General features: G+C 41.6%; 1 protein-coding gene across 2 annotated transcripts in view; it reads left to right on the top strand.

Moving 5' to 3' along the window:
• The window catches only part of NTN1 (netrin 1), a 176,257-nt gene that overhangs the window by 147,895 nt on the left and 2,620 nt on the right, over positions 1-25,742 (top strand). For both annotated transcript variants that reach the window (XM_042451108.1, XM_042451109.1), the window contains one exon: positions 8,457-8,531. In XM_042451108.1, coding sequence (XP_042307042.1) covers positions 8,457-8,531 — 75 coding nt within the window. The remainder of the gene's footprint in view (positions 1-8,456; positions 8,532-25,742) is intronic.

Raw genomic sequence — 25,742 nt, forward strand, 5'->3', positions numbered from 1 at the left:
CGCGTGGGAGCCCTCCGGGGATGGTTTCCTCCTGGATTTTGGCTTGGGCTCAGGACCCTCAGTCCCCGAGGTTTTGTGGGGGCGCTTGGAGGGTTCGTCGGTGGCACTGGGCGGTTTTGAGCCACGGGCCACATCGGAGGTGGTGGGAGCCACTGTCCCGGCCGGGACAGACACCACGCTGGACACGCTGGCCCTGACGGATGTCACACTGGACACGCTGGCCCTGGAGGATGAAGCGGGTGGCACGGAAGGCGGGACAGATGCCGGGCGGGAACCTCCCTCCTGTACCTTGCCCAGGGCAATAGCTGAGGTCAGCCGGGACTCACGATTTTTCCGGGCTTCAGATGAGAGAGACTTGCAGAGCAGGCAAGCCTTGGCATCGTGGTCTTTGCCGAGACACAGAAGGCAGGAGGAGTGCGGGTCCTGGACGGGCACCTTGCCCCCGCAAATGTCGCATTTCTTGAAGGGTGCAGGCATCCTTCCAAAAGTCGTCACGTTGAGAGGAGAATCCAAAACGAGGTCAATCAAGCCGAGAAGTCCAAAGTTACCGGGGCGGGAGAAAGAGAATGGTCAAGAGATGGTCCGAGGTCAAAAGTGAAAGTGATTGCAAGCAAGCAAGAGCAAGTGAAAGTTCCTTGAAGCAGCTAGCGCGGCGGAAAAAAGGAACTGGGGAAAAGAGCGGGAAGGCAGGGGCCTTATAACGGGTGGGCGGAGTTACCGCCAAAAAGTTTCTATATGTTGCAGAGTTAACTCTGCCCAGTGATTCCAGTAGGTTCCGAGCAGCACTGCGCAGGCGCAGTGAAACCCATTTGTATGATTCGCAGAGACCACGAAGAAGAAACTCAAAGAAATCAGGTCCAGCTCAAGATGTTTTGCTGCCTCAAAAAAGGAACAGGAAAATATCACCCAAACCAAAGGAAGAAATAACACTATTTTTTCTCTTTGTCCTGACGTGAAGAACAACAGCAGCGCCTTGTCAGTTGATACTGCTGGATGGAGAACATCTTCTGCAGAAGGCACATGCAGTAGTATACATAAACCACATTCAGTGGGATGCACAGGACTTTTATATTATTTCTTACTGTGAAACACCTTCTGTGGTGGAATTCCATTAGGTATAAAGTGATTTTTGTGCAACACATGTTCAGCCATACCTGAAGAAAATAGCCTGGGCAAATCAACCAGATATTTACCCAGGCTTTATGTTGAAGTATGTTTTCACGTTAGAACTATTGCTTACAGTTTCCTGCATGGGAACTCTTAATTATATCATACCCCTTCTATGTAAGGCAGCAAAGATAAAGGCAGGATCAGTCAATGAAATGCTTAATGCAGCAAACATTTGGAGAACATTGTACTTAATTGGCACAGAAAGCAGATCCTGGCTCTGTAAAAACATTTTTACTGTCACCCATGGAACCATTAGCTGCTCAGAAGTTGATCTTGAAGATATTAAAACTAATAAACTCACTCCAGGGACAGACTGAGCCTGAGCATAAAATTGTAGAATTAGAGGACTGGATGGAACAGAACCCAAAATCCATCGAGTTCAACATGTTGTACCAAGAGGGCAGAATAATTGTTAACGGACTGATCCATTTTACCTAAGTTGTATCTTAGAAAAGAAAAGATGGTGCCAACACTTCTGTTTAAAAAAAACAGTGTTGGCAAATTATATCCCTTGCAGCAGGTTCTGTTGTCTATTGCAAACCTTCTCTTCAGCATTGGTTGCATAGCTACAGTGGATCATGAGGCTCACTTATTTTTTGGAAACTTCTTGAAAAATTCAGTTGATTTAACTTTAAAATATTTGTTTGGGTGTAGAACAGGTGACTTGAAAGCACACACACACACACACACACAGAGAGAGAGAGAGAGAGAGAGAGAGAGAGTGAAACTTGCAGATGTATGCTTTGTTCCTTTCATATACAATGCTCTCATGAAATCACTGGTCATTGTTGATGTTGTGCCTTTAAGTCATTTCTGACTTAAGGCGACCCTAGCAATAACAATAGCAAGTATATTTCTGTACCACTTAGTGCACTTAAGCACTCCGTAAGTGATTTACAAAGTGTAAGCCAATTGCCCCCAACAGTCTGGGCACCTTGTGGTTTGTGAGTGAGTGGCTGCAGTACAGGTATTTAACCACTGCACCATCAGGGCTCCTAAGGTGAACCTATCACGGGATTTTCTTGGCAAGAGTTGTTCAGAGGAGGTTTGCCATTAGAACAGCAAATCACTAGTCCCTCCCCCCTGCATCAATCTTTCCTGTTTCTGAAGGTGGTTTTTTTGTTGTTGACCCCATACTCAATCAATGACCCTCTTCCTTCTCCTCATGCATTTTCCCTTATATTGTGTGCCTCACACTGAAGTTGTGGCTTGCTGCAGGCTTTGGGATCAAGACGCTTCTTGTAAAGGGGTTTGGGGATCTGGCTCTGCAGCTGGAGAACAAAGCAGATGGAGCATGTGGGTCCACAGAGACAGGATTAACCCAAAGCTCTGTTGTCTGTTGACTTGTTTGCCAGTGCTTTCACTATGTGAGTTATATACAACACAGTGGCTACCCAAGCAGAAACTCTGATCCTCATGCAATGAAGTGTATCCACTGGTGCAGAGGTTCCAGCTCTTCCCCTTTCCTTCAACTTTTGGACCTTCCCAGGAGATTACTAACTCCTACACACAGGGTGTGACGTAGTGAAAAAGAACTATAGCTTTGGAAGCAATGCTGCTGCAGCTCTTTTATAAAGACTCTGCAAACATTCTGTTTCGGAGGTTTGATTCATCTAGTTTCAGGAAAACAGCTAACTCCAAGATCTGATGTAGTGTTCCAGATAGCTTAGAGAAAGGTTATGTAACTTGGAAATCATTTGTAGCCATTAGTGATCTTCTTTGGCTTTTAACACTATAATATCACTCTGCTTCAAACTATACAGGTTTGAAGAATAGCACATTTTATTACTCCTGCTATTTCAACCAATGAATTATAATAAATAATGATTAATATTTTAATAGTAGGTTATAGTGAATAATAAGTAGAAATAATAGACCATTTTGGGAGAGTGACAGATAAGCAAGCCCAGCTAATATAGGCTCAAAAATAAGCCCACTTTGCCTGGCATAATCTATTGTGCCTTGATGGAGAAATAGCATGGGATGCAAAAGATGGAATAAAACAAATGTGATGTGGGAAAGATGAACTTGTCTCCCACATTTGGCAGCAAGATATTATGCACTGCAAAGATGGCCACTTTTGATATTCTGTCTAGGTCAGGATAAAGCATCTGCTAATTCAAGAAGCACACTTTATCTTCAAATGTTTCTAACACTGTTATTTAAGAAGTGTTCTATGGTATGTAGTGCCAGTGCCAGACATTTGGACTACCTATGATTTTATATTTATATGGACACCATCCTCCTAACAGCATAGCCAACAGCGAGCTTGTTCAGGGCTTAGAGGATCAGAAAGGATTGGGGGAATCATACTGTACATGTCATTTAGCACCCAATACACAGAAGCACTAGTATGGAGGGAGGGGTAATATTCCTCACACGCACTTCCATAGAAATACAAGAAGTGTTAAAAGGTGGAGGAGGGCAGCAGGTTATTGATGTGTTAAGGGACCTTGAGAAAATAAATTTACTAAACAAACAGACTGGCAAGGTGTTTAGCTGTCAAATAGTTCCTGGCATGTGCCTAAACTGCAAATGAGGCAAAACAGCTGCCCCACATTTTATTTTGCTTTAAGGATTTTAAAATGCTGTATTATTTAATGTTCTACTTCCTAAATCCTTCTGGTTTTGACTGGAAGAGAAACGTAGGGTTACAGCTTGACAAAGTCGTTTAAAAACAACATAATTCAAGAAGACAAGATTTCCTGCATGCTTGGAAGGCATGGTTGCATCATTTTATGGCTGGGCAATTCATAACAGCTGCATTCTTATCAATGTTAGAAGCACCTTGGTTAGTGATCATGCTGGCCATCCCTGCTGGGCACCAGTAGGCTTCTACCTGCTGGACACTATTAGCTGGGCACTATGACCCTTTCCCAACTTGGATGTTCTCAGGAGAATGGAGAAGTTCCACAGGGCTTCTTCAAGCTTGCCTTTACATTTCTGGAAACAAACTTTTCCTTGTCCTAAATTGAGAGCCTGTACAAGAGAAGATGTTTGCTTGAATAGCCTGTGTGTGTTGTGTCACTTAGTAAAAGAAGGGAAAGGAAATAAAGGCATCATCCATTCCATTCTTTTTTCAGCTCTGTGCATAACTACTGGCTTTGCTCTGAACCTCAGAAGTTGAAAGTGCACAAGTTGCAATTCCTTATAGATTTCTGTCTGATATTGATTGCTGTTTGAGATAGCATGGTGACAATAGAACATAGATATACTCCACCAAGGTTACAGATTGCTGGCTTTCTTCTGGAATAATTCTGAAAGGGTATGTGAGTGTGTAAGTGTGTACACATGCTTGCACATAAATATTTAAGCTGGTGAGAAATAAAAAGCAGAGCTCTAGCCTGAGGAAGACAGGAAGTGATTTGAGGCACTCTTCCACCCCTCTGAAGGGCTACATCTAGTTGGCAACTTTCCCTGAAGATGTTAAGGGAGGACGCTTCTCAGCAGTAGAGCAAGCAGCTGCCATAAGGGTTTTAATACTGATGATGGTGATTCTGATTGTGTTGCCCACATCACTAGTCCATTTAGAACAGCAACATGGAGATGGCAACAATTCCTGCATGGCTTATGGATGTCAGGATTCTGTACTTTGGATATTTGCAATAATCATGCATGGTATATGCTATAGACTTGGCCTATGGTACTGTGGTCATAGTAAATGAAGAATGGTAGAATGATAACACCACAGAGTTCAAAGGGACCTCACAGGTCATCAGCCCCTGCTTAGTACAGGATCTAGAGCACCCCCAGCAAGTAGCTATGAAGATGAATTAAGAAATAGATTAATTTAAAGCTAATGTTATTTTTATGTTCATTTTCTTTTAGTTCAACATTTCAAAGTCTCTGAATTTCCTAAAAATGAAAAGTGATTTCACAGCCCAACATTAGAATTCTGGAAGTGCAATGTAACCTTGGCATTTCGAATTTCTCTGTTTTGGTTTGCAGAAGACGGATAAATTGGTTCACCACATTGGCATATTGGCTGTCAAATACTGATTGCTACTGTATGCCTTCTGATACTGACAACTGACACACAATCATTGTATGCTAAAAGCAGTGTGAGGTTATAGCCCTCTCTGATATGTTGAGATTGCAGCCCTCTCCAATATGTAATTAGACTTATGAACAGATATGCTTAGGATTGTCCTGATAGCATAGCAAACACTCAGATAATATTCATATCTTCAGAAAATATTCCCATTAAAATTGCAAATGATCATAGAATTATAGAATCATAGAGTTGGAAGAGACCGCAAGGGCCATCCAGTCCAACCCCCTGCCATGCAGGAAATCCAAATCAAAACATCCCCGACAGATGGTCACCCAGCCTCTGTTTAAAGACCTCCAAGGAAGGAGACTCCACTACACTCCGAGGGAGTGCATTCCACTGTCGAACAGCCCTTACTGTCAGGAAGTTCCTCCTAATGTTGAGGTGGAATCTCTTTTCCTGAAGCTTGCATCCATTGTTCCAGGTCCTAGTCTTTGGAGCAGCAGAAAACAAGCTTGCTCCCTCCTCAATATGACATCCCTTCAAATATTTAAACAGGGCTATCATATCACCTCTTAACCTTCTCTTCTTCAGACTAAACATCCCCAGCTTCAGGAGGAGGCTGATTTTTGGATTTATCATTCTCTGGAATATGATATTCTCAGCCTATAGGAAACTGTAAAAAGGGAAGCTCTCAATGGTCGGACTAAATTTTAACAGACTCTTAGAATTATGAAACTTGAATATGCTTCAGTGTCCCTTCTTTGTTTTAGAAATGATAGCCCCAAATCTGTATGCAGAAGGCAAATGTTGTTAGGCTGCTGCTTCCAGCTTTCTTCCATTTTCTCATGCAGCACTCTGAATCTGAAAGCCTGAGAAATCAGTCAGAGTTTTATATGTAGTACTTTTCCTCAGATCCTGGGTAATCAGCCAGAAATATTAGTGATTTATCAGCTCCATTAATATGTAGTACTGTACTAAAGAGTTACTGAGTAACTGGTTTTATCCTCACAACAAAGAGAACAGCATGTAGAGGGCAAATGAAGTATAATTAAAAAGAAAAAGAAAATAAATTACTTAGGAAGATAAAAAGCTCTGTATATTTGGAAAAGGTAAAAATAACCAAGACAGCCTACATAGAATACTGAATTATAATTGCAATTTATATTTATAGCTTAAGTGAAAACTTAAGCGATCTCATATACAAGCACTAAGATTATATTCTGGGTTGCTTTTCTTTGAATCCCAAACTCTAACAAAATTGAGCATATTCACCTTGGTGAAATTAGTTTTAGTGTTCTATATTGCATATTCCAAAACATCATGGTGTTGCTCATTGCAAATGTAATGTCCACTTCCCTTGATGGATCACTAAATGAGACAAACTACACTCCATAATCCAATTAAAGGTTCTGGGATTAATCCTGGGTTCTAAGAAATGTTTTAATGAACTACCGTACCTGATAATGCTTTGATCTCTTCTACTCTGAGTTTATGAAAGGAAAAATAGTTATTTATTCATTTATTTTGGGAAAGAAGGAAAAGGACTATCACATCTTTGAAAGTCACACATTTATTCTGTCTCATTTTCCTAACATTGAATTCATGTATTAGGAAGAATGGGTCTGCACAGGTAGGAGCTGGCCATGTTTTCAGTGGCATCCATGGAGTCCATTTACAGGGGAGAGGGTAGGACAAGGTCTAGGAAAAGTAGTCTTGGTTCTGGCCATTGCACTGTCCAGGGTAATGTCTTCAGTGATCTGGGAGAGGCACAAAGAAAAGGCAGGAAATTCAAGTTTAAGTACGCATCTGCAGTAAAGCTGGATCTTGATGACTCCCTTTTAGTTTCAACTACCTACAGTAAGAGACCTGAAGGACCTATATGTAGATAATATCATTATTTTAAAAAATTATCTGTATCTGATTGTCTTTATCTTATACATCTCTTTCAGAACCCAGTGATGAAGGGCATAGTGTTACTGATTTTATATAACTACACACACACAGAGATGTACATACACATATATACACATATTACTGGTAGTGCAGATTTTTAGTAGAAGGGTGTGATCTAAATAGATCCCTACTTCTCCTTCACCTATTTTATGCCCTCACACAATTGTGGTGGCTCTAGTTGGTAAGCATGCACATTGTAGAGGAGTAAGAGGTACACAATCTGTCCCAGGTAAGAGGTCATTTGGGAATTCTCTGTAAGTTGTTCTGAATTTTCCAAAATGCAGGATGTATGCATAATGAATCACAATCTTTGTTAATAATTGTGGAGAAGCAAGTTGGCTGCACCACATGATCATTTCCTCAGTGCAAAATACAATATCCAGCTCACCTGCCTCTGGTATATGCAGCTGTGAAAAAGGATGGATGTTGTTGGATATCCATGGGGAAAACTAAGAGTGGACTACCTACAGTTCAACTCAACACAGCCTCTGGAAAGAGAGAATAAAATGTGAATAGGAAAGAAGAGCCTTTCATGCACTGCAGATAACTATGCTCACTGTGTTCCAAGTGGCGCGAAATGGCTCCAACACAGCCAAAGCAGGAGGGAGGCAGTGCCGCATCACGTTAGAAGCACTGGAACACAGGATGATTCAAAAGGAGGGAAAAAACCATCGTATCACAGCAGTAGGGCCCATTAGAACTGAAGCAGTCCCACTGGGGCATTTTATTTGCACACTCCAGTAGAGTGGACGCCAAAGGCTTTGCTAATGCTTCATGGGCTGCTAATTTCCTCTCTGACCCCTTTTGTTGAGGCATGACCCCAGCCAGAATCCCTCTGCAATGAATGCCAAAGCCTGACACAGGTCTGGGTTAGGGGGGGGGTGACAGAGAGGCCTCTGTGGGCTTTAATCAAGCCCCAGTTTGCAGTTTAAGCACTGGGAAGAAGGAGGGGGTTATGGCTCTAAAGAGCTGGGTGGCACAATAAGGGAGGCCCAGGGTCTCCCATGGAGGCAGCCGAGCTGTAGCAGCCTGCAGAAGGCATCCTAAAGAAATTGTCAGGCAGGAACGGGAGGGGAGGGGAGGGGAGGGACGAGAGGAGGGGATGGCTTCTTTTGTGAGGTGCTTTAGAAAGGCAGGTTTTTCAGTGAGTGCCCCCATTAGATGACCCAATCAGGTCCTGGCAGATGGATATCACAGGCATGTTGCTTATTAAGAGCAGGCTGCAGTTTCCACTGCTCCCTCTCCCTCTTTCCTTTCTCCTCCTTCCAAGCCTTTCATTCATTTTAAGACTAATTTGTTTTGTTAACACTTTCTTCTCTCTCTTCTTCATCTCCCCCAGACTGTGATTCCTACTGCAAGGCATCCAAAGGGAAGCTCAAAATCAACATGAAGAAATATTGCAAGAAAGACTACGGTGAGCCACTTATGTCAATGTCACCTTAGACGTTCTATACACCTGCCTATCTATATGTGTAACAGAAAGTTTTAAAGTTCCATTTCTTTTCAGAAACACAGACAGCAGCATCTCTCTTCCATAGGGCAGCCTGTTGCACAGTTGGCCCAAAATGATACAGGACACCTAGATTCCTGGAAAGCATCTGCAAAAGGGCAGCAGATTGCCATAAACAATTAGAGTAAGGAAAGCCAATGGTGTGGCAAGCAAACTGTGGGGAACACCCAGTTTCAAATGCAGCTGCAAGCAAATTACTATCTCCTGGTCAAGGTCTAACTTGCAGCTAGAGATTTGGCTATGTTTGAAATGAGTGTGTGTGTTTGCATGCATGTTTGTGCACCATATGCTTTTGGAAAGAATCATAGAACCATAGAGTTGGAAGAGACCACAAGGGCCATCCAGTCCAACTCCCTGACATGCAGGAAATCTAAATCAAAGCATCCCCAACAGATGGCCATCAAGCCTCTGTTTAAAAACCTCTAAGGAATGAGATTCCACTACACTCCGAGGGAGTGTGTTCCACTGTTGAACAGCCCTTACTGTCAGGAAGTTCCTCCTGATGTTGAGGTGGAATCTGTGACACTTGTAAAATTAGTGAGTTCCTCTTAGGTAAGGGCGTGAAAAGGACTTGAATGCTGCCCAAGAGACTGCGTAGAGAAGAGCAAGAGGGTTGGGGAAGGCAGACAAACCAATGATGGAACTATCCGAGTAAGGGTACTGTAGCTTTCTTTGCCATCAGTGACAGTGTCAGGTAACTACATTTGACTGGCTGTCTGGCTCTGGAATGGAATCAGCTTCTCTTCATGATCTCTGATCATTTCATCTCTCAATGAGAAATGCAACAAAAATATGTCAAAGTTGTAGCAATTAGGGAAACAGGTGAAAACTACACACACACAGATACGATTAATAGAAGTCTCTTCTGGCCCCAAATCATCACAATTTGCACAATTATTCAGCAGTTTACTTTCATTCTGGCAAAGATATAAACATGACAAGAATATATAGTGCAGCTCTCTACAAGTCATGGAATGGTAAGGCAGGGAACAAAAAGATTAAGCTGTATGTTATAGCTGTCCCAAATTAAGTGTTACTTGTTTTTATATCCCCTACTTATATTTTTAAGGCACATCCTCAATATGGCTTTCTTGTGCGTGATAGCAATTAAATGAACAGTTATCTTTGATAGCATTTAAATGTAAAGTGTGTACAACAAATACTTATGTTTCTATGCCAGTGGCACTCTGCACATACACACCCATGATTTCATTGCCAAATGATTTAGCTTCAATATAGGGAATTTTAAAAGGTAGAATTAGGGGAGTAGTTAAATGGCGGGACAAGGGTATTGCCACTCCCAAAGAATAATTCTGTCCCCTCCCATGAAATGTCCTTCACTCTTTGAGTTTCTTGCATTGTGATAACTTAAAATTTTGATTGGAAATTTAGAAATCTGGGTTATGCATTCATAGAAAAGGGGCAGACCAAGTTAGCAAGGGAATGCAAACAGCAAATAGAAGAGTTCTATGAATGAATGATTTTCAGTGTCTTACTTTCTAGAAATTGCTAAAAATTGAGAGACGGAAGGAGAATTTCATTGAAGGGGGAAGCAATGCCCTCGTTTTACTTACACACACATACACACACAGAGAGAGTACACTTCTGGGTTGAAATGGGGACTTTTTAGAAGCAACAGTGTAGAATGAACTATGGTAAAGAATGAAGGTTGGCAACCTCTCAGATGTAGACTTCACAGTATGCTGGGGGTGAGGGTGGCTGGTTCCCTACAGATACAGAACCTTTATAAAGTGGGAGAGAACTGTGCCTCTTTCTGCACATTTATCTATATGAAATGAAGCATGAATGCTTGAAAAAAGTTTCTTGTCTGAAGTACAAAAAGAAAGACAGAGGCAGAAAACATGAAAAAAAACTTACATGCACTAACCAAAGGAAAATTGTGAATTTCTTGCCATTATGAAAGAGTTGCTTCCTTGGCATCACTATATGATATTATTTTATGAGTTCCTTCCCTAGCCAGCAATCATCAAAGTTATTTTTTGTCCTTTGTTTTCTCTGAAGCAAAGGAAGGAATCAAAGGCCCCATACAGACAGGCCAAAATAAAGCTGCTTCGGGTCACTTTGGAGGTATGCTGTTTAAATGATGCATGCATTCTAAGAGGCTGGATACCGTGCCAAACCCACGATCCAGTCCTAAGGGCTGGAGCACAGCTTTGGTGCAGCTTCCGGACTCTTAGAACCCAGGAATCATTTAAACAGCATACCTCCAAAGTGACCCGAAATAGCTTTATTTTGGCCTGTCTGTATGGGGCCAAAGATGAGAAATCTATAAGTAGCTCACAGTTGCAGGGAGATAGCTGTTTGTGATACAAGATATTTAAATGTGTATCAAATAAGAGATAAGAGACAGGCATTCTGTAAATGGGATCTTTGGCAACCCTCAGAATGAAACATTTCCAAGCTTCCACATCCTCAACAACTCTGCTCCAGGTCCTGTAGACTCAGGGCCGTGGCCTCCTTGATAAAGTATATCCATCTAGTATGCAGTTTTATTCTCTTCTTACTGCCTTCCTCCTTTCCAAGTATTATTGTCTTTTCTAGTGATATCTGCTTTCTCATGATGTGGCTGAAGTGCGATCGGATCGCCTCAGTTTCGTCACCTTGGCTTCTAAGGAGAGTTCAGGCTTGAAATTTGAACTTAGTTGCTCTGATGGTTGCCAGGCTGTGACAGGGGCCTTTAGTATTAATCCTTCTTTCTTGTCATCATCTGTATACCCATCCCTGTTTTGTTCTGGGCTTTGTGATTTTATACATTATAGGACTTTGTCTTGGTAGTGGCGGGGAAAGAAAGGAAAGAAGGAGTGGAGTAATTGGAACAGTAGGACAGAAGGAGGCAGTAGGAGAAGAAGCATTTCATTATTTCTCTCCCATCCAACCACCCTGCTCCTGCTCCTGCTCCTCCCTGCTTTATTTCTTGTGGTGGGGTATGAGAGAGAAAAAGAGAGGGTCTGGCTGGAAAGGCAGCAAAAGGTGACATGAAAGTTGTGGAACAAATCAACCAAAGTTCCAGTCAGGCAGAACTTTTCACTGAGTGTCTGTTCTCACTATTATTACTTGCTATTGATGTGATGTGTTTTTAATCTTATACTGTTTAATCTTGTTTTGGCAAAAAGCGGGATAGAAATAAAAAAAATATTTTTTTATTATTTATTATGCTGCTGCTATTTTTTGTCTTTTTTTTCTACTTTCAATCTGTGGTGCATAATAGATGTGGCACATCTATTTTTCTGAGTGGTTTGTATTTCACCTTGCTTTAAATTTTAGAAAGGTAGATGATCTGGAGGTATGGTTGTTATGGTATGGTAAGACATTTACAAATCCTGTACCACTGTTTCTTTCAGGAATAGCATAACTGTACAATTGCCTTATAAACTTAGCAATTATACTATTACCACTGGGAGTATTTATTTTGTTTAGAGGGGACATTTTTGATGGCCAAATCTAAGATGAGAATATTCCTTTTATTATGGGGATACTTAGGTTAAATATAATAATTTAAATTATTTCTGACTGCACTCATCCAGCTCTGAAAAAACTTAGTGTGGGCAGATGTGATTTTTGCAGCTTTTGGTGGTTTTCCATTGAAATGTCTCAGTTCTATAGTAGAGTCTATGGGACATGGGGAGTAATAATTGAAACACAAATATCTTTTGCATATGTTGATATCGATTACCTTGAAAGTATGGTGTTAACATGCTTAGAAAGTTATCTTAGCGCTTGAGCCAAGGAAAGCTTCTGACATTCATGAATAGTACCTTTTTGTACTATCAGAGAGAACTGAACATTTCCTCCCAAGTATCACTTTAGCATAAATAATGCTGTTGCTCAGAAACAAGGAAAAAAGGAAGGATGGAGAACCAGATGTTGCTGGAGAGCAAGGTCTGGGCCATCAGCCATAGGAGTAAAAGAGGACTCCAGTAACGGACCCAGAGAATGAGTAACCGAATGGATGAAGGATGAAGCTAATGACAAAAGGAGGTGGGGGATTGAGAGTTGGTGGTTTCCCTTATTATATACATTGCCAGGCAGCTGATACTCTTTAGGATATAACAGGGGAGAGAAAGAAAATAGCAAAGCACCTTGTGGCATCTAGGACAAACAAATGAATGGTTTCAGTGTCCCTTATCCAAAATGCTTGGGACTAGAAGTGTTTTGGATTTTAGATTTTTTTGGATTTTGGAATAGCTGTATTTGCAAATACACACATAATGAGATACCTTGGAGATGGGACACAAATCTAAACACAGAATTTGTTTATAATATGATATAATAAAAAATAATATGATTTATTTTACTTGTATACATAGCCTAAGGGTAATTTTATACAATATTTTTAATAATATTGTGAATGAACCAAGGTTTGCGCTTCTTTTTGTACTTCAAACAAGAAACTCTTTTCAAGCATTCATGCTTCATTTCATGAAACAACAGGAAGCAAAAGTATCACAATTTCTGCCACTTGTGAAAAACATTTGGTTTTTGAAATATTTCAGATTTCAGAATTCCTGATAAGGGAAACTCAACCTGTATTATGTCATACGCTTTTGTAGAATACAGAGCATCATTGGAAGCATGGAATGTCATCCTAAATTGCCGCTCATGGTTGTGGCATGATTGTAAACAGTAAGGTCAGAGGGTAATGCAAATATAGAAAATGCAAGTGGTTACAATTATGGTAAAGCTTAATTATAACCATTTGCAGAAGATTTTTGGTGATAACACAAACATGACAGCAATGAACCCCTACAATGTGACTGTATCATTTCTGACCTCAGTTTGTCAGTTTATTCCTTTGCATAGACTGGGCTGTTTATGTTAAATAGAATTATGCTTATGTTATGTAGAATGATATTAATAGATCAAAGCATGTCTCACAGTGGAAAATGGACAGGCAAATGGCTCCTTGGTGATGTAGATGACGTTACTGGATCCTGCAACAGTGTTGCCTGTACAGATAAGAGCACTAAGCTGGTATCTGGATTTGTTCTAGGATCTGATTCCTGTGTCTGTCTGTCATCTGCCCTGTTGTTGCTGATGAGTTCACTGAGATTCTCCACAATCAAGGACAACCCTTCCTTCTAGGTTCTGTGTCAAAAAGGAATCCAAAATGGAGTGTAGTTCATTGATGATATGCTGAAGTGGTTTCAGCTGGGAGCTGTATACATAACAGCATGTGGTGTTCTTTTGGGTTTGCCATGTAGTGGTTCAGTTCTGGGTAGCAACCTGGCCTTTTTGATTTGTTCCCCCTCCCCCCTTCACTGGGTAGATACTGTATCCTAAGGAACACCTAGAACAAATCTTTCAGTTGTGAGTGTGCCTGATGAAGCTGAACAAATATGGTTGTGGTTGTGTTTGGCCATAGGCACAGGGTCGGCTCTAGGTATTTGGCCACCCTAGGCGAGAAATATTTTGCCACCCCCTGTCGCCCCTCATAATTATTTTGACCCCTTGATTTCTACTGTTTTGTTTGTTAAAGCTAAACATGACATAGGATACAGGGCAGCTGTGCGCCCCCCCATCCCCTAAGATAATGTGATGATGATGATGATGATGATGATAATAATAATAATAATTATTATTATTATTATTATTATTATTATTATTATTATTATTATTTGTATCCCACCCCTCTGAGAACAATTGGGGCGGCTAACAAAGTTAAAAATACAGCACATATAAAATCCCTGGTGCTCTCCCCTCCTTAAAAAAGTATTAAATCCAATGCAGAATTAAAAACAAACAAACCAAAAACATACAAGTTAAAAACTGACCAGAAGGAACAACATCACATCAGCAAACCATCAATGGGAGCAGCAGTATCTTATTCCCAGACGTTTTTCTGAGGCCAGGTTCTCTATTCTGGGAAGGCCTGCCAGAAGAGATTCATCTTAACAGCCTTTTTAAAGCTGTCTAAGGATGTAAGCAGACAGATCTCATCCGGCAGGCTGTTCCACAGTCTAGGGGCGACGATGGAAAATGCCCTCTGGAAGGTAGCCGAGAGCCTAGATTTTTGTGGTTGAAGTAGGCCTCTCCCAGAGGAGCGGAGTGCACGGGGAGGATTGTAGGGGAGAAGGCGGTTCCAAAGATAGTTTGGACCCAAGCCATTTAGGGCTTTAAAGGTGATAACCAACACCTTGTACTGGGTCCGGAAGCTAATGGGCAGCCAGTGGAGGGACTTTAGAACCGGGGTAATATGGTCCCTCCTGGATGTTCCAGAAATTACTCTGGCTGCCATATTCTGTACTAGTTCCAGTTTCCAGACCAAGCACGAGGGTAGCCCCATATAGAGCGCATTACAGAAGTCTAGACGTGAGGTTACCAGCGCGTGAGCAACAGTCTCAAGATCCCTTACTTCCAGAAAAGGGCGCAGCTGGCGTATCAGCCGAAGCTGATAACAAGCGCTCCTGACTGTCGCATTTACCTGGTTCGACATCAGGAGCGACAAGTCAAGGAGCACTCCCAGACTGTGAATGCAGACCTTGACGGAGAGTGTGACCCCATCCAGGACCGGAGGTTGCAACCCAATTCTTGGTTTCGGGGCCACTACTCTGAGCACTTCCATTTTGTCTGGATTCAGCCGCAATCTGTTTTTCCTCATCCAGCCCATTACTGCCCAAAGACATTCATTGATTAATAAATAGAGTACTCACCTAAACAACTAAAACTTCCTCTTTACTTAGTTTAAAATTTGTCGTAAGAATGCAACACAGTATTAAACGTACAAGGCAAACATTCAAAATCAAACACAAACATTGAAACACTATTGCATGATCACTACCAAATGCAAAACACGAAAACAGACTAGTTTGTTTGTTGTAAACAGTAAACTCGAGACGACTGGTGGCTGGCGTTCCGTGTTGTGGCACCAAGGGTAAGGCAGGTGGGCGGCGAGAGGAGAGAGGGCTATTGACCCTGAGGTTACATTCAAGGCAGATGCGGAAGGTGGATGATGTACCATGTGACTGTGCCATGGACACGGGTGTGTGTGTGTGTGCACATTTATGTTTTGACCATTGTACAAAGAAATTGTCATACGGTAGCTTACTTTTACGTCATTTACATCATTTCACTTTAATATTGTTTAATAACACACAAAATTATACAAAAAAGCCGCTCCCCCCTCCCCCGCTCCTAAATTTTGCCAACCTAGGTCACTGCTTAGTTCGCCTATATGGATGAGCTGGCCCTGCATAGGCAATGGATCTTGTGATCCCAGTAGAAGCTGAAAATACTTATAAATTTATAGTGATCAGTGAGTTTCTAATATAAGGGAGTATTTAAATAATAATATAGTAATACTGTAGTGTTCAAGAAATGCCACAAAACTCATTGTTTTCAGGAGAGTAGTCATTTTAGCGTGTTCCTGCAAAAAGACCAGAGAAGACTGGATATTTTAAAGATTGCCTAGGGATACATTGCTTCCTGAATCCACTTCTGCAACTAGATTATAGGCCCCATAGAGCCAGTTGCCTTTCCCTGAGAACAATAGATGCACTGTCACAACTGAATATTTATTTAGATTCTCACTGGCTGCAGCTTCTCTGATTTAATGGAAGCACAACTATCTACACCACTTGAGACACTATTGTACCATTGTGTGCATATGAGAAGTCTGACCTTCTCAGTCATTGTTATCATTAATACGATTCAGGGATCTGCAGATGCTTGGGGTCAAATGTGAAACACTTGTCATTAAAACAAAGTTTGTCCTTTGCCAATGTTTATTTCTATCCAGATTGAGAATATCTTGCCCAAATTGCACATGTCTTTTCATCTTTGACAACTGGTCTATGGATGGACAGGATAATCCCTTCCTTAGTCTTCCTCCATTATAGTAAGGAGACCAATCCTGGCCATGTTGCATTGTTGTCCTAGTAGAATATTGTTGAACGTAGCTTCAAACTGTGGTGTTAGTCAGTCTGTTAGTAGGCAACATGCAGTTCTTTCAGGATGCGTATATGCAAACACCCATGACATTTTAAGCCAACCCTGTGTGCTACATCTTTTTCATACAAGGGCATTCCTGACAGCAACTGAATTTTTTCTCTTCAGAGACACTACTGTTTTTGTTCTGTATTCAGGCAACTTTTTACAAATTCATAGGACCAAAAATGCTCCAAAGGAAAGGGAAAGAAAAAAAGGCTCTACTTTAATACACACATCTCCTCCCACTTCACCAAACCATGGCTACCTGCCCACTGTTGCGTGAGGGGGGGGGGGGAGGAATCCAGCAGTCATTTTCAGAGATGAACCCCTGAATAATTTATCACCCTTTTCCCATGGAAGGACAGTGTGCAGACTGTGCATGTCTGTTTGACACTTAGTGAGAAAGTACTGTTGTTAGTTCCTTTGCCAATCTCCTATTGTGAGAGTCAGATGCAAAAGCTTGTTGTTTAGTCTTGCTTTTAACAACAAACAAACAAACAAACACCAAAACAAAAAGCAAATGTGTTTCTGAAGTTTAAATGAGAAAGACCCTCCTCCCTTTCTTCCACAATAAATATTTATCACTAGGGCTTTACAGAAGAGTCACAAGTCTATGAACAAACAGTGACTAATAGGCTGTGCAGACCATCCCTAAGGGGTGGCCTGCAGCTGCTTCCATCTTTCCCATATCGAGCCCATGGCAATTGCATGCTGTGGCCCCAATCTGGCCTTTTCCAGGGCACAAAAAGGAGCTGCAAAAAGTGGCTCCTTTTTGCACCCTGGAAAGGGCACCGTAGCTGCTATCATGCGGCTTTGGCGCTGTACCAGAGAAGTGCTGTGATGCCGCACGCCATGTGGAGCGGCACATGGCATCACGCCGCCATGGGGGCAGAGTCAGAACATGTGTGGTATGGATGCCGTGCCCTGACCCCGCCCCCAGGCCGGCTTTAATGGCTGGTCTGCACAGCCCCTAAGATTAAGCAGCTATACTAAAAGGTTAAATACAGGTATGCAGAATACAAAACCTATTTATACTGCAAAATAGGCAGCCAGTTGAAATTTTAGATAATGGCAATCAAATGGGTGCATGAAACAACCCAAAGCCAACTGCTGTATAAGCTCAAAGGAACAAAACAGGTACAAGTCTTTCACATATGATTGCAAGAGAAACTACTACACTGATTACCATGGGCTAATAGCATGGTAGCTTCTTACAACCATGCCTTTAGATGAAGGCAGCACAGTGTTCAAAACAGTCCAGCTGTGAAGAAAGTGTAGAGTAGCTTACACAGAAGGACAATAAAGACTTTTTTTATGGACTCCTCAGCAGGAAGCCAATTAGGAGACTGTTTGCCTCAACTTTATGGGATGATAGCAGCTTTGAATATCTTAAAAGGACTTAATTAGATTGAACATGGTTACTTCCCTTGTATGCTAAGTTGGGGTGCTCTCATCTGGACAACCAGCCTCTATAGTGTTTCTACCATCTTTGTAATTTGTTGATTCAAAGGGATGAGTCTTCTTTTTTAAAGGAAAACTCCTGCATTTATTTATATATAATTTTTTTAAAACTCTAAAGTATTTTCAGTTTTATTCTAAATTAAGTTGAATAATGTCAACTTTAAAGGGAATTTAATTTCAATCACCTTTATTTAGAATCTTTTTTGAGAGGGGCTGTTAGCGTGAGAATTAAATTAATAAGTATTGGCTTTTGGTTAACTCCAGCAGGCCTGCAGGAAGGAATGAGCTAGTAGATATTGGCAGTCTGTGAGGTGTTGTATGTCTTTGAGATGCTGTATGTTTAGGGATATAACAGTAGCACATTCCTGCATCACAGGAAGCTAAGTGGGAAGACTTGAAGTGAGACATTAGAGAGGGAAATACACTCTTCTGATCCATGGAAGAGTGATATCTGTATCCTAGTGGTTTGTGCATATCTGTCTATATGTGAAATCCTAGTCATGCAAAGATGGAAAATGTGGCTCTTCAGGGGTTGCTGGACTGCAGTTCCCATCTTTTCTCACCACTAGCTATGCTGGGTAGGACTGAGAAGAGCTCAAGCACACTGTCACCAGTGCAACATGTGGGCGTATAAAAAGAGAGCTGCAAACATTAAAGTTGTTTGTTGTTGTTTGGGCAGGGGGGGAAATTTGTAGCCTAGATATGGTTTTAAAGGCAGAGAGTCAAATCATATCCAAAGTCTTACCTCAAAACCTTTTAGACTTAGTGCTTGAAAAGGATCTGGCCTCTATTTCTGTGCAGGGTGCCATTTGTGTCAGATTGGGCAGCTAATTTGGACCAGGGTTGTTTATAATACTTGCTGCAGCCACATATTCTGTCTTTTGAAATTCTCAGTTTCTCATCTTGTTTGCAGTGTGGTACCATTACATAGTGATCCAGTTTTCTTTATTTATGAGTTGTGCTGAACATAATTTGTTGTGGTGGTCAGTTCATGCCTGCCTGCTTTCCCTTACAGGCACTGAGGGATGCAAGTATTGAGGGCTCATTATGCAGCTGCACAACTGCATGATCATTTTCATCATTTACAGACATACAACATCCTGCATAAACTTATACTGTTTTAAAAATCTGTTTTGCAGTGTACTGCTTGTCAGTGCACGCATGCCTTCATGACTGTTGGTAACTTATGTGGCAAGGAGAAGGTACAAACTTAGAACTGTAGGAAACAAATGTTGGCACACACACAAACTTAATTTTAGAAATTCTACAAGTTAAAGTGGAAAGCCGGCAGAGTGAAAGAGAGTGCTAAGCCAAGCCATAGTCTAATAAAGAAATGGAGGTGGGGTGTGGTGGGGGGATCGGCTCATCCCCATTTTGCACTTGTTTCTCATACTGAGCACGTCTGATGTCTGGGCTTGTGGGAGATGTGGGTGAATTCATAAGTAGGCATGTAAAAGAAGCTAAAGCAGCTGTAACACAGTTGGGTGAAATGTGGTACAACACAGAGATACCTTTTTGCTTCCAGGTAAATACAGCAGGTGAGATGTCATTTGCCATGTAAAAGGGAAAGCAAATCATTTGAGCCTGGCAAGGCATATGGAGTGGCACACCTAGCCTGGGGAAGGCCAAAAATAATTTTCTAAAAAAGCTTTCTCTGCATCCTGGACTGTTTAGTCTCTTAATTCTGTTCGTACCATTTCTTCCACTTCTGCTTCCTCCTCCCACTGTGTGCACACACATATCCCTATCTTCCTTTCTAGGTACCAAATGGAATGCCAGCATTTCAGGCAAAGACACAATATGATCTTCCACGCCTTTATAAAACCAAAACTGGGCTTTGACTAGACTACTTGAGTGACAGAGGCCCCTCTCATTCTAGGTATTATCTAGGAATAACTTCTGCTTTCTCACCAGTCAATACTTACATTTATTAAAGAGGAGTTGGTTGGGATGTGTGTATGTGGGGGAGAGGAGATGTGGGGAAGGGCGGTCCTATCCCAAAAGGTGAGATCATCCTGCCTGCTGTAGCTTTCTTTGGAAAAATCCTTCTTTCATGGAGACTGGTTAGTCATTCTCTTTGTTGAAAGGCACCTTGGCAGCTGCACATGGAAAAATAAAAATGTTTTCATAAGACTTTTTTTTTTAAAAAAAGTATTCCACATAGAAACCCAAAACTCCTGAGGATAAAGCTGAAGAGGGAGAGGAAACACATGGTGTTCTAATAGTTATTCCTCCAAATATATTAATATGGTGCAACCATATTTCCCAGAGTGGCAGTCAACTGTGACAGGTTCCTGGGTGTAACAGGATCCATGTGCAGTGTATGAGTAGCTGTGTGATAAAGGGAAGTCATGAGAAAACACGTCCTGGTAGGGTGGCCATAAAACTTCTTGGGGGGAAATGAATTAAAAACTGCAAAGAAGGAAAGTGACTGGACGGGTCACACCCTTTGCAAAAAGCAGAGATTAAACCTCATAAATCTTCAATATTAAATTCAAATGAAACAGGTAAACCCCATAAGCCTCCTAGCCCCAGTTCAAAAATAAGATTTTAATAATGACAAACTTTGCTCTGGAGGGGGTTGAAACCAGAATGACCTGACCTAGGCTTAGATAGTTTATAACAATGTGAAACTATAGCAAACACATTTGTTCTGAGTCTGCAGACATCTGGAGGAGATGGGAAGGAAAGGAACTCCAAATGACTTTATTGATTTCCCCTGTTCCCCAAGCTTCGGTTTAGTTTGATAAAGCAGAATTCCTAGAATTTCTTGGGAACGGCTGCCTTGTAATTAAATCTCTGGGATGATCAAGATCAGATATATTGGAAACAATGGCCAAGGTGACTACCAGTTCAGCTATCTTGTATCCAAGCAGTAGTCATTTAGAAAGGTAAAGGATTTTGTAACACCTTTGTAATTTACCTCACCAGTGTTACAAAATCGGGCATGACTATAGTATTTCAAGGCTCTTAATCATACATATGGGACTTTTTGTTGAGCAGTTGAGTGAAATCTTATGGTGCCTACGAGTAAGCTCCATTGAATTCAATGGACATTATTCCCTGCTAGTAACCATGCAGAATGGCAGTCTCAAATAATACTTAGTGTCTTGCTTCAGATTGTGACACCCCCCTCCATATTGCTACAATTTTTCAGCTGCCTAAAGGGTGACATTGCCATCTGGTGGCTGGTTACTAGCACACTGGAGAACATAGCCTTGGCCCTACACTCCATTCTGTCCTCAGCAGCTCACTTCAGAGCCTTGTAATGAGAACCAAGGCTGGCAGAGATATAGCTAAGCCAATGCCCACAGGATGGTAAGTAAAGTTTTGATAGAAAGACTTGTCTGTTCCTTTATTGATATAGAAGAGACCTTTCTACTTCCTCGCACACGCATATATGTACACACACACACACACAATATGTGTCAAAATTGTTCAAGCTCTCCATCAGCTAACCCGTTCTCAGAAGCCAGTAGGGCTTGGGCCTGGATAAATTAGTGTGTGTAGAATGTGTGTGTTTAAACTAATTTCAGAAAAAAGATAACCCCTTCCCTTGCTGACTTGGCCTTCTCTTCCCTGCTTAGCAAAGTTTACAGACATTAGAGGCTGCTGGTTCTTTTAATTGGCCAGTCAGGATGAAGAGCCCATGGCAGCCTGGGGACCCCTGCCCTTGGCTGCTCACAGACTCCAAGCTGTGCATGCCTAAGATATTTTTAGCCAGGAGCTGGACACATGCCACATCATGTCGGAAATGAGTGTCATCAGGGGCTGTAGCAGTAACAAGCTCAATGTGAAGGCTGTGACTCAATTTATTTTGTTCTCTCCCTCAGGGGGTACATTGCCAGAGCACAGCAGGCTTGTAGAGCTGCCTATGGGGCACCTGCTGCTTGTTTCATCTGCTTGCCCCCCTCTCCCCAGTTACCAATCCCGATCACTTTGCCCATCATGTTCTTCCTGTGCCAGGGCTCAAGCTAATCCACTTTGCCTGTGAGCATTTGGCTGGGAGGGGGGCTTTGTGGCTCACAGCACAAGCTCAGCAATGAATGGAACAGAGATGCTGCCTCTGGTGGAATTTTCCCTCCTTCCCTGCTGCGAGAGGTTACCAACCCTGTTAACCAGCTGGCTTGTCAGTTCTTTCCTTTAGGCCAATGTTGATTTGATCTCCTTTTAGTCTGGCAAGCAGGCAGGCAAGCAGTGAGAGGATGTGCCAGCAGCTGTTGGAGTTGTCTGTATTGCACACATCAAGGGGAGGGGGAAGGAGGAAAACCCAGCAGAACATAAAGAAAATTGTGCTGATTCTAACTATAGTCAGACTGTCTTTTCCCCCTTGTAATATTACACTTTTAAATTAACCAAGAAACCATTGCTGCCAAGCTTGACCAGACAAGCCCTCCACATTTTGTGCAAAGCAGCTTTCCAGTGTAGGATCAACAACCTGAAAAGTCATGCAAACATAAATAAAATTCAGTGCCATCTATTGTAATCTGGGACAAGTAATCTTATACCAAAGCAACAGTTAATGGCTGAACTTTCACAATGAGATCTGTCAAGCAGCTCAGCAATACAGCATTCAGTGCCCAGATTTTGATAGGGTTTGCTAGAAAGGATAGGATGAGGGTACTGAACAGAACAGATGACTTGCATGTGGGAAGACACTCCTCACTCCCATTTAAAATGAAAGTCAATTCTCCTAGTGTCATACAGTTCCCTGGAGTGATGAAATGAAACGGTTTGGATTATACTCAGTTTTCCTGGCTGGCAGTTTTTCTCTTAATATGTACTGAACAGCCTAGGAGACTAGTTCACTGCTCAGCGGGTGCTGCTGTCAATTAAAAAACAGAACAAAAGTCCATGCAAAGTCCATCTGAATTTGAATCAGATAAAGTGAAGATGATAAAGCACACTTCTCAACTTTCAAGCAACATTAATGAGCTCTGAAAAACCTAAGGTTAGGTGATAGGACTTGTAAGAAATGTTGGATACCTACTGATTTTTAGCAACTAACTTTTGGTTCCTTCCTCCATTCTTGAGGGGATCATAGGAGACAAGACAACTTTTTCAATGTAGGGCTTTCCTAAATTGGTCTTTCTGGGGACTCAGTTAAATCAAGAGTAACCCTTTAGGATGCCGAGTTTGCATAGCCCCTGTTGATGAAAATTTACTACTATGACTGCTAATAATTTTAATTTTAAAATTAATAAAAAACCAGAAACCATAGTTGTTTCATGTAGAACTATGAAAGGTTTCTACTCAGCAATATCCACATTGGAATTCTAAGTTGGACAGTTTTTCTTACCCTTGGCATCTTTAGATAGATTATTTAACGAGTCTGATGGAATGTACTGTTCTGAAATTTGTGATCAATTCATAGAAAGGCATTTCATAATGTTAAAAATGTTAAAAAAATTCCTAACTAGCTGCTGCTGGGGATGAGGTAGTGGATAGAATGGCCTATTCATCTCACCCAATCTGACATGTCTTGCATTTTTATGAGCTGTAGTTGGTTGAAACGCGAGGCCTCTGCTGTGTGCAAATGCATTGCAGCAAAATTCTTTTCACATACTGTTCCTCCCTCCCCCCATGCCAAAAAAACAACAACAACAACAACAAAAAACCCAAACAGTGGGGCAAAGTTCTGGATAGGTTTTTGTTTCTTCTCCCACCCCTTTGCTCAAAATGACAAAATGAAAGGGCTGCCTTTTGTTACCATGGCCACCTTTCATGACTTCAACCAAACAAGACCCTGATTTCCTTCATATTTTGTTTTCCTTTTTTTGAAAAAAAGTTCACATTAAGCCTCAAATCCCTAGGTAAGGAAAACATGGAAACGGTTACCATCATAGTCAGGTCTGGAATGTGGGACACTAGCACAGACCACAGAGGTCACATGCCCAGCTGGAAAGAGAAGGGAAAGTTGGACAGGTCCCTGTCCCCTCAGGGGAAGGAGATGGAGCAACAACTCCCAAATGTCAAGTGCCATTGACTAGAATAGAAGGAATTACAGGAAAAAGCTTCTGAGGGGTTACACAGAGAATTTACATATAAGAAACAATGTATTGTGCCCAAATGGCAACCCCCTCACTAAGAAAACAGGATAACCGCTGCCTTCCCCACCCCCACATACACCTCAATAATAAAAAGTTAATCCATCTTGAATCCAAATTATTGTCATCCATGCCTGAGGGCCACCAACCAGTCTCTCACCCTGATCTAGCTCACAGGGTTGTTGTGAAGAAAAGGTGGGGAAGAAAAGAACCTTGTAAACTGCTTGAAGCTCACTGTAGGAAAGATGAGATGCAAATATAGCCAATAATAATACTAGTAATGGTATAAAACTGAATCTGAACTTAATACGTGTAATGTATCCTAAAGTAAGGACTATTTTTCTTTCTTAAAACTGAATCCATGGTCTTCTACCAAGCACAGTACACTGAAGACTGATTTGCTGTTAGGCAAATACAGTTCCTGCAGCTCCCTGTGGCAACTAGCCCTTCAGTATGGGAAAGGACTCCAAAGGGCTGGCCCCTCCTCCCATTTGCAGATTAGATAAGTATTTGGTTAGACTCTAATGCCGCTGTAATGTTTTGAGGAGAGCTAGAGCCTACAAAATGGCCATACAGAGCTTTCTATTTTGACCCTATCACATTGCTGGGCAAGTCACCAAAACATTTTTGTTTCACCAAGCTGTTAATGGTTTTAACTGCTAATCCTTTTTTAAAAATGCTGTTGATTCATTTTTAAGATTGTTGTTTGTCTTTATTGTATTCAGCAGTAGAGGTTGGTCACTACTTTCCTCAGGCTCAGGCTACTCCCAACCACCCTATTTCTGTCTGCCTTCTAACCTAAAGCCAGTCCAGTCCATGGAGTGGCACTGCCACCCTTCAAAGAGAATCAAATATGATAGTGTGGAAGCCTACTGAGCCAATGTAACAGACTATTCTTCAGTTTCTTGTTGTGTCCTTCCAGTTGTTTCTGACTTATGATGACCCTAAAGGGGATCTATCACAAGATTCTCTTGGTGAGATCGGTTCAGAGGCAGTTTGCTTTTGCATTCTTCTGAGGTTGGGAGCATCTGACTTGCCCAAGGTCAGCCACTGGGTTTCTGTGCCTGAGCAGGGATTCAAACTTTGGCCTCCAGAGTTGTAGTGCAATGCTCAAACCACCACACCACACTGGCTCATTTTTCATTACTTATTAAAGACTTCCACTGCAATCTTACTACAGAGGAGGAGGAGGGAACAAAGTCAGAATTAGTTAGTACCACCTACTGTTGCCCCTGGCTTCATCTTCCATTGACTACCCTGCTTGACAAATCCTACTGTGTATTTGTAGTTGTAAATCATCTTGAGGTACCTTTTGAGGGCCAAAAGATGTTATGTACACAATAAACAAACAAACAAAGTGACCTCCCAATCATAGTAGATCACACTTTTCAGCACCAGGACAGGTATTGCTCCTTCCAAGAACGTGGGATTTTTGTCTGTTATGTTCTTCAACCAAACCAGATGAAGAAGAGGAGCATTTCTGTACAAAGCATCTTGACTAAGTTAGTGACCATGAACTGATGATTTTTATTAAAAAAGGCTCCCTGTAGACAATTTGCTGTGTCCTGAGAAGTTAAAATGCCAAGCCACTACAACAAATATACATATTTCTAGTTCACAATTGTTTAATCACTGCTATTGGCACAGAAGGAATATTTGT

The sequence above is a fragment of the Sceloporus undulatus genome, chromosome 2 (genome assembly GCF_019175285.1).
Source record: "Sceloporus undulatus isolate JIND9_A2432 ecotype Alabama chromosome 2, SceUnd_v1.1, whole genome shotgun sequence".
NCBI classification, from domain to species: Eukaryota; Metazoa; Chordata; class Lepidosauria; order Squamata; family Phrynosomatidae; genus Sceloporus; species Sceloporus undulatus.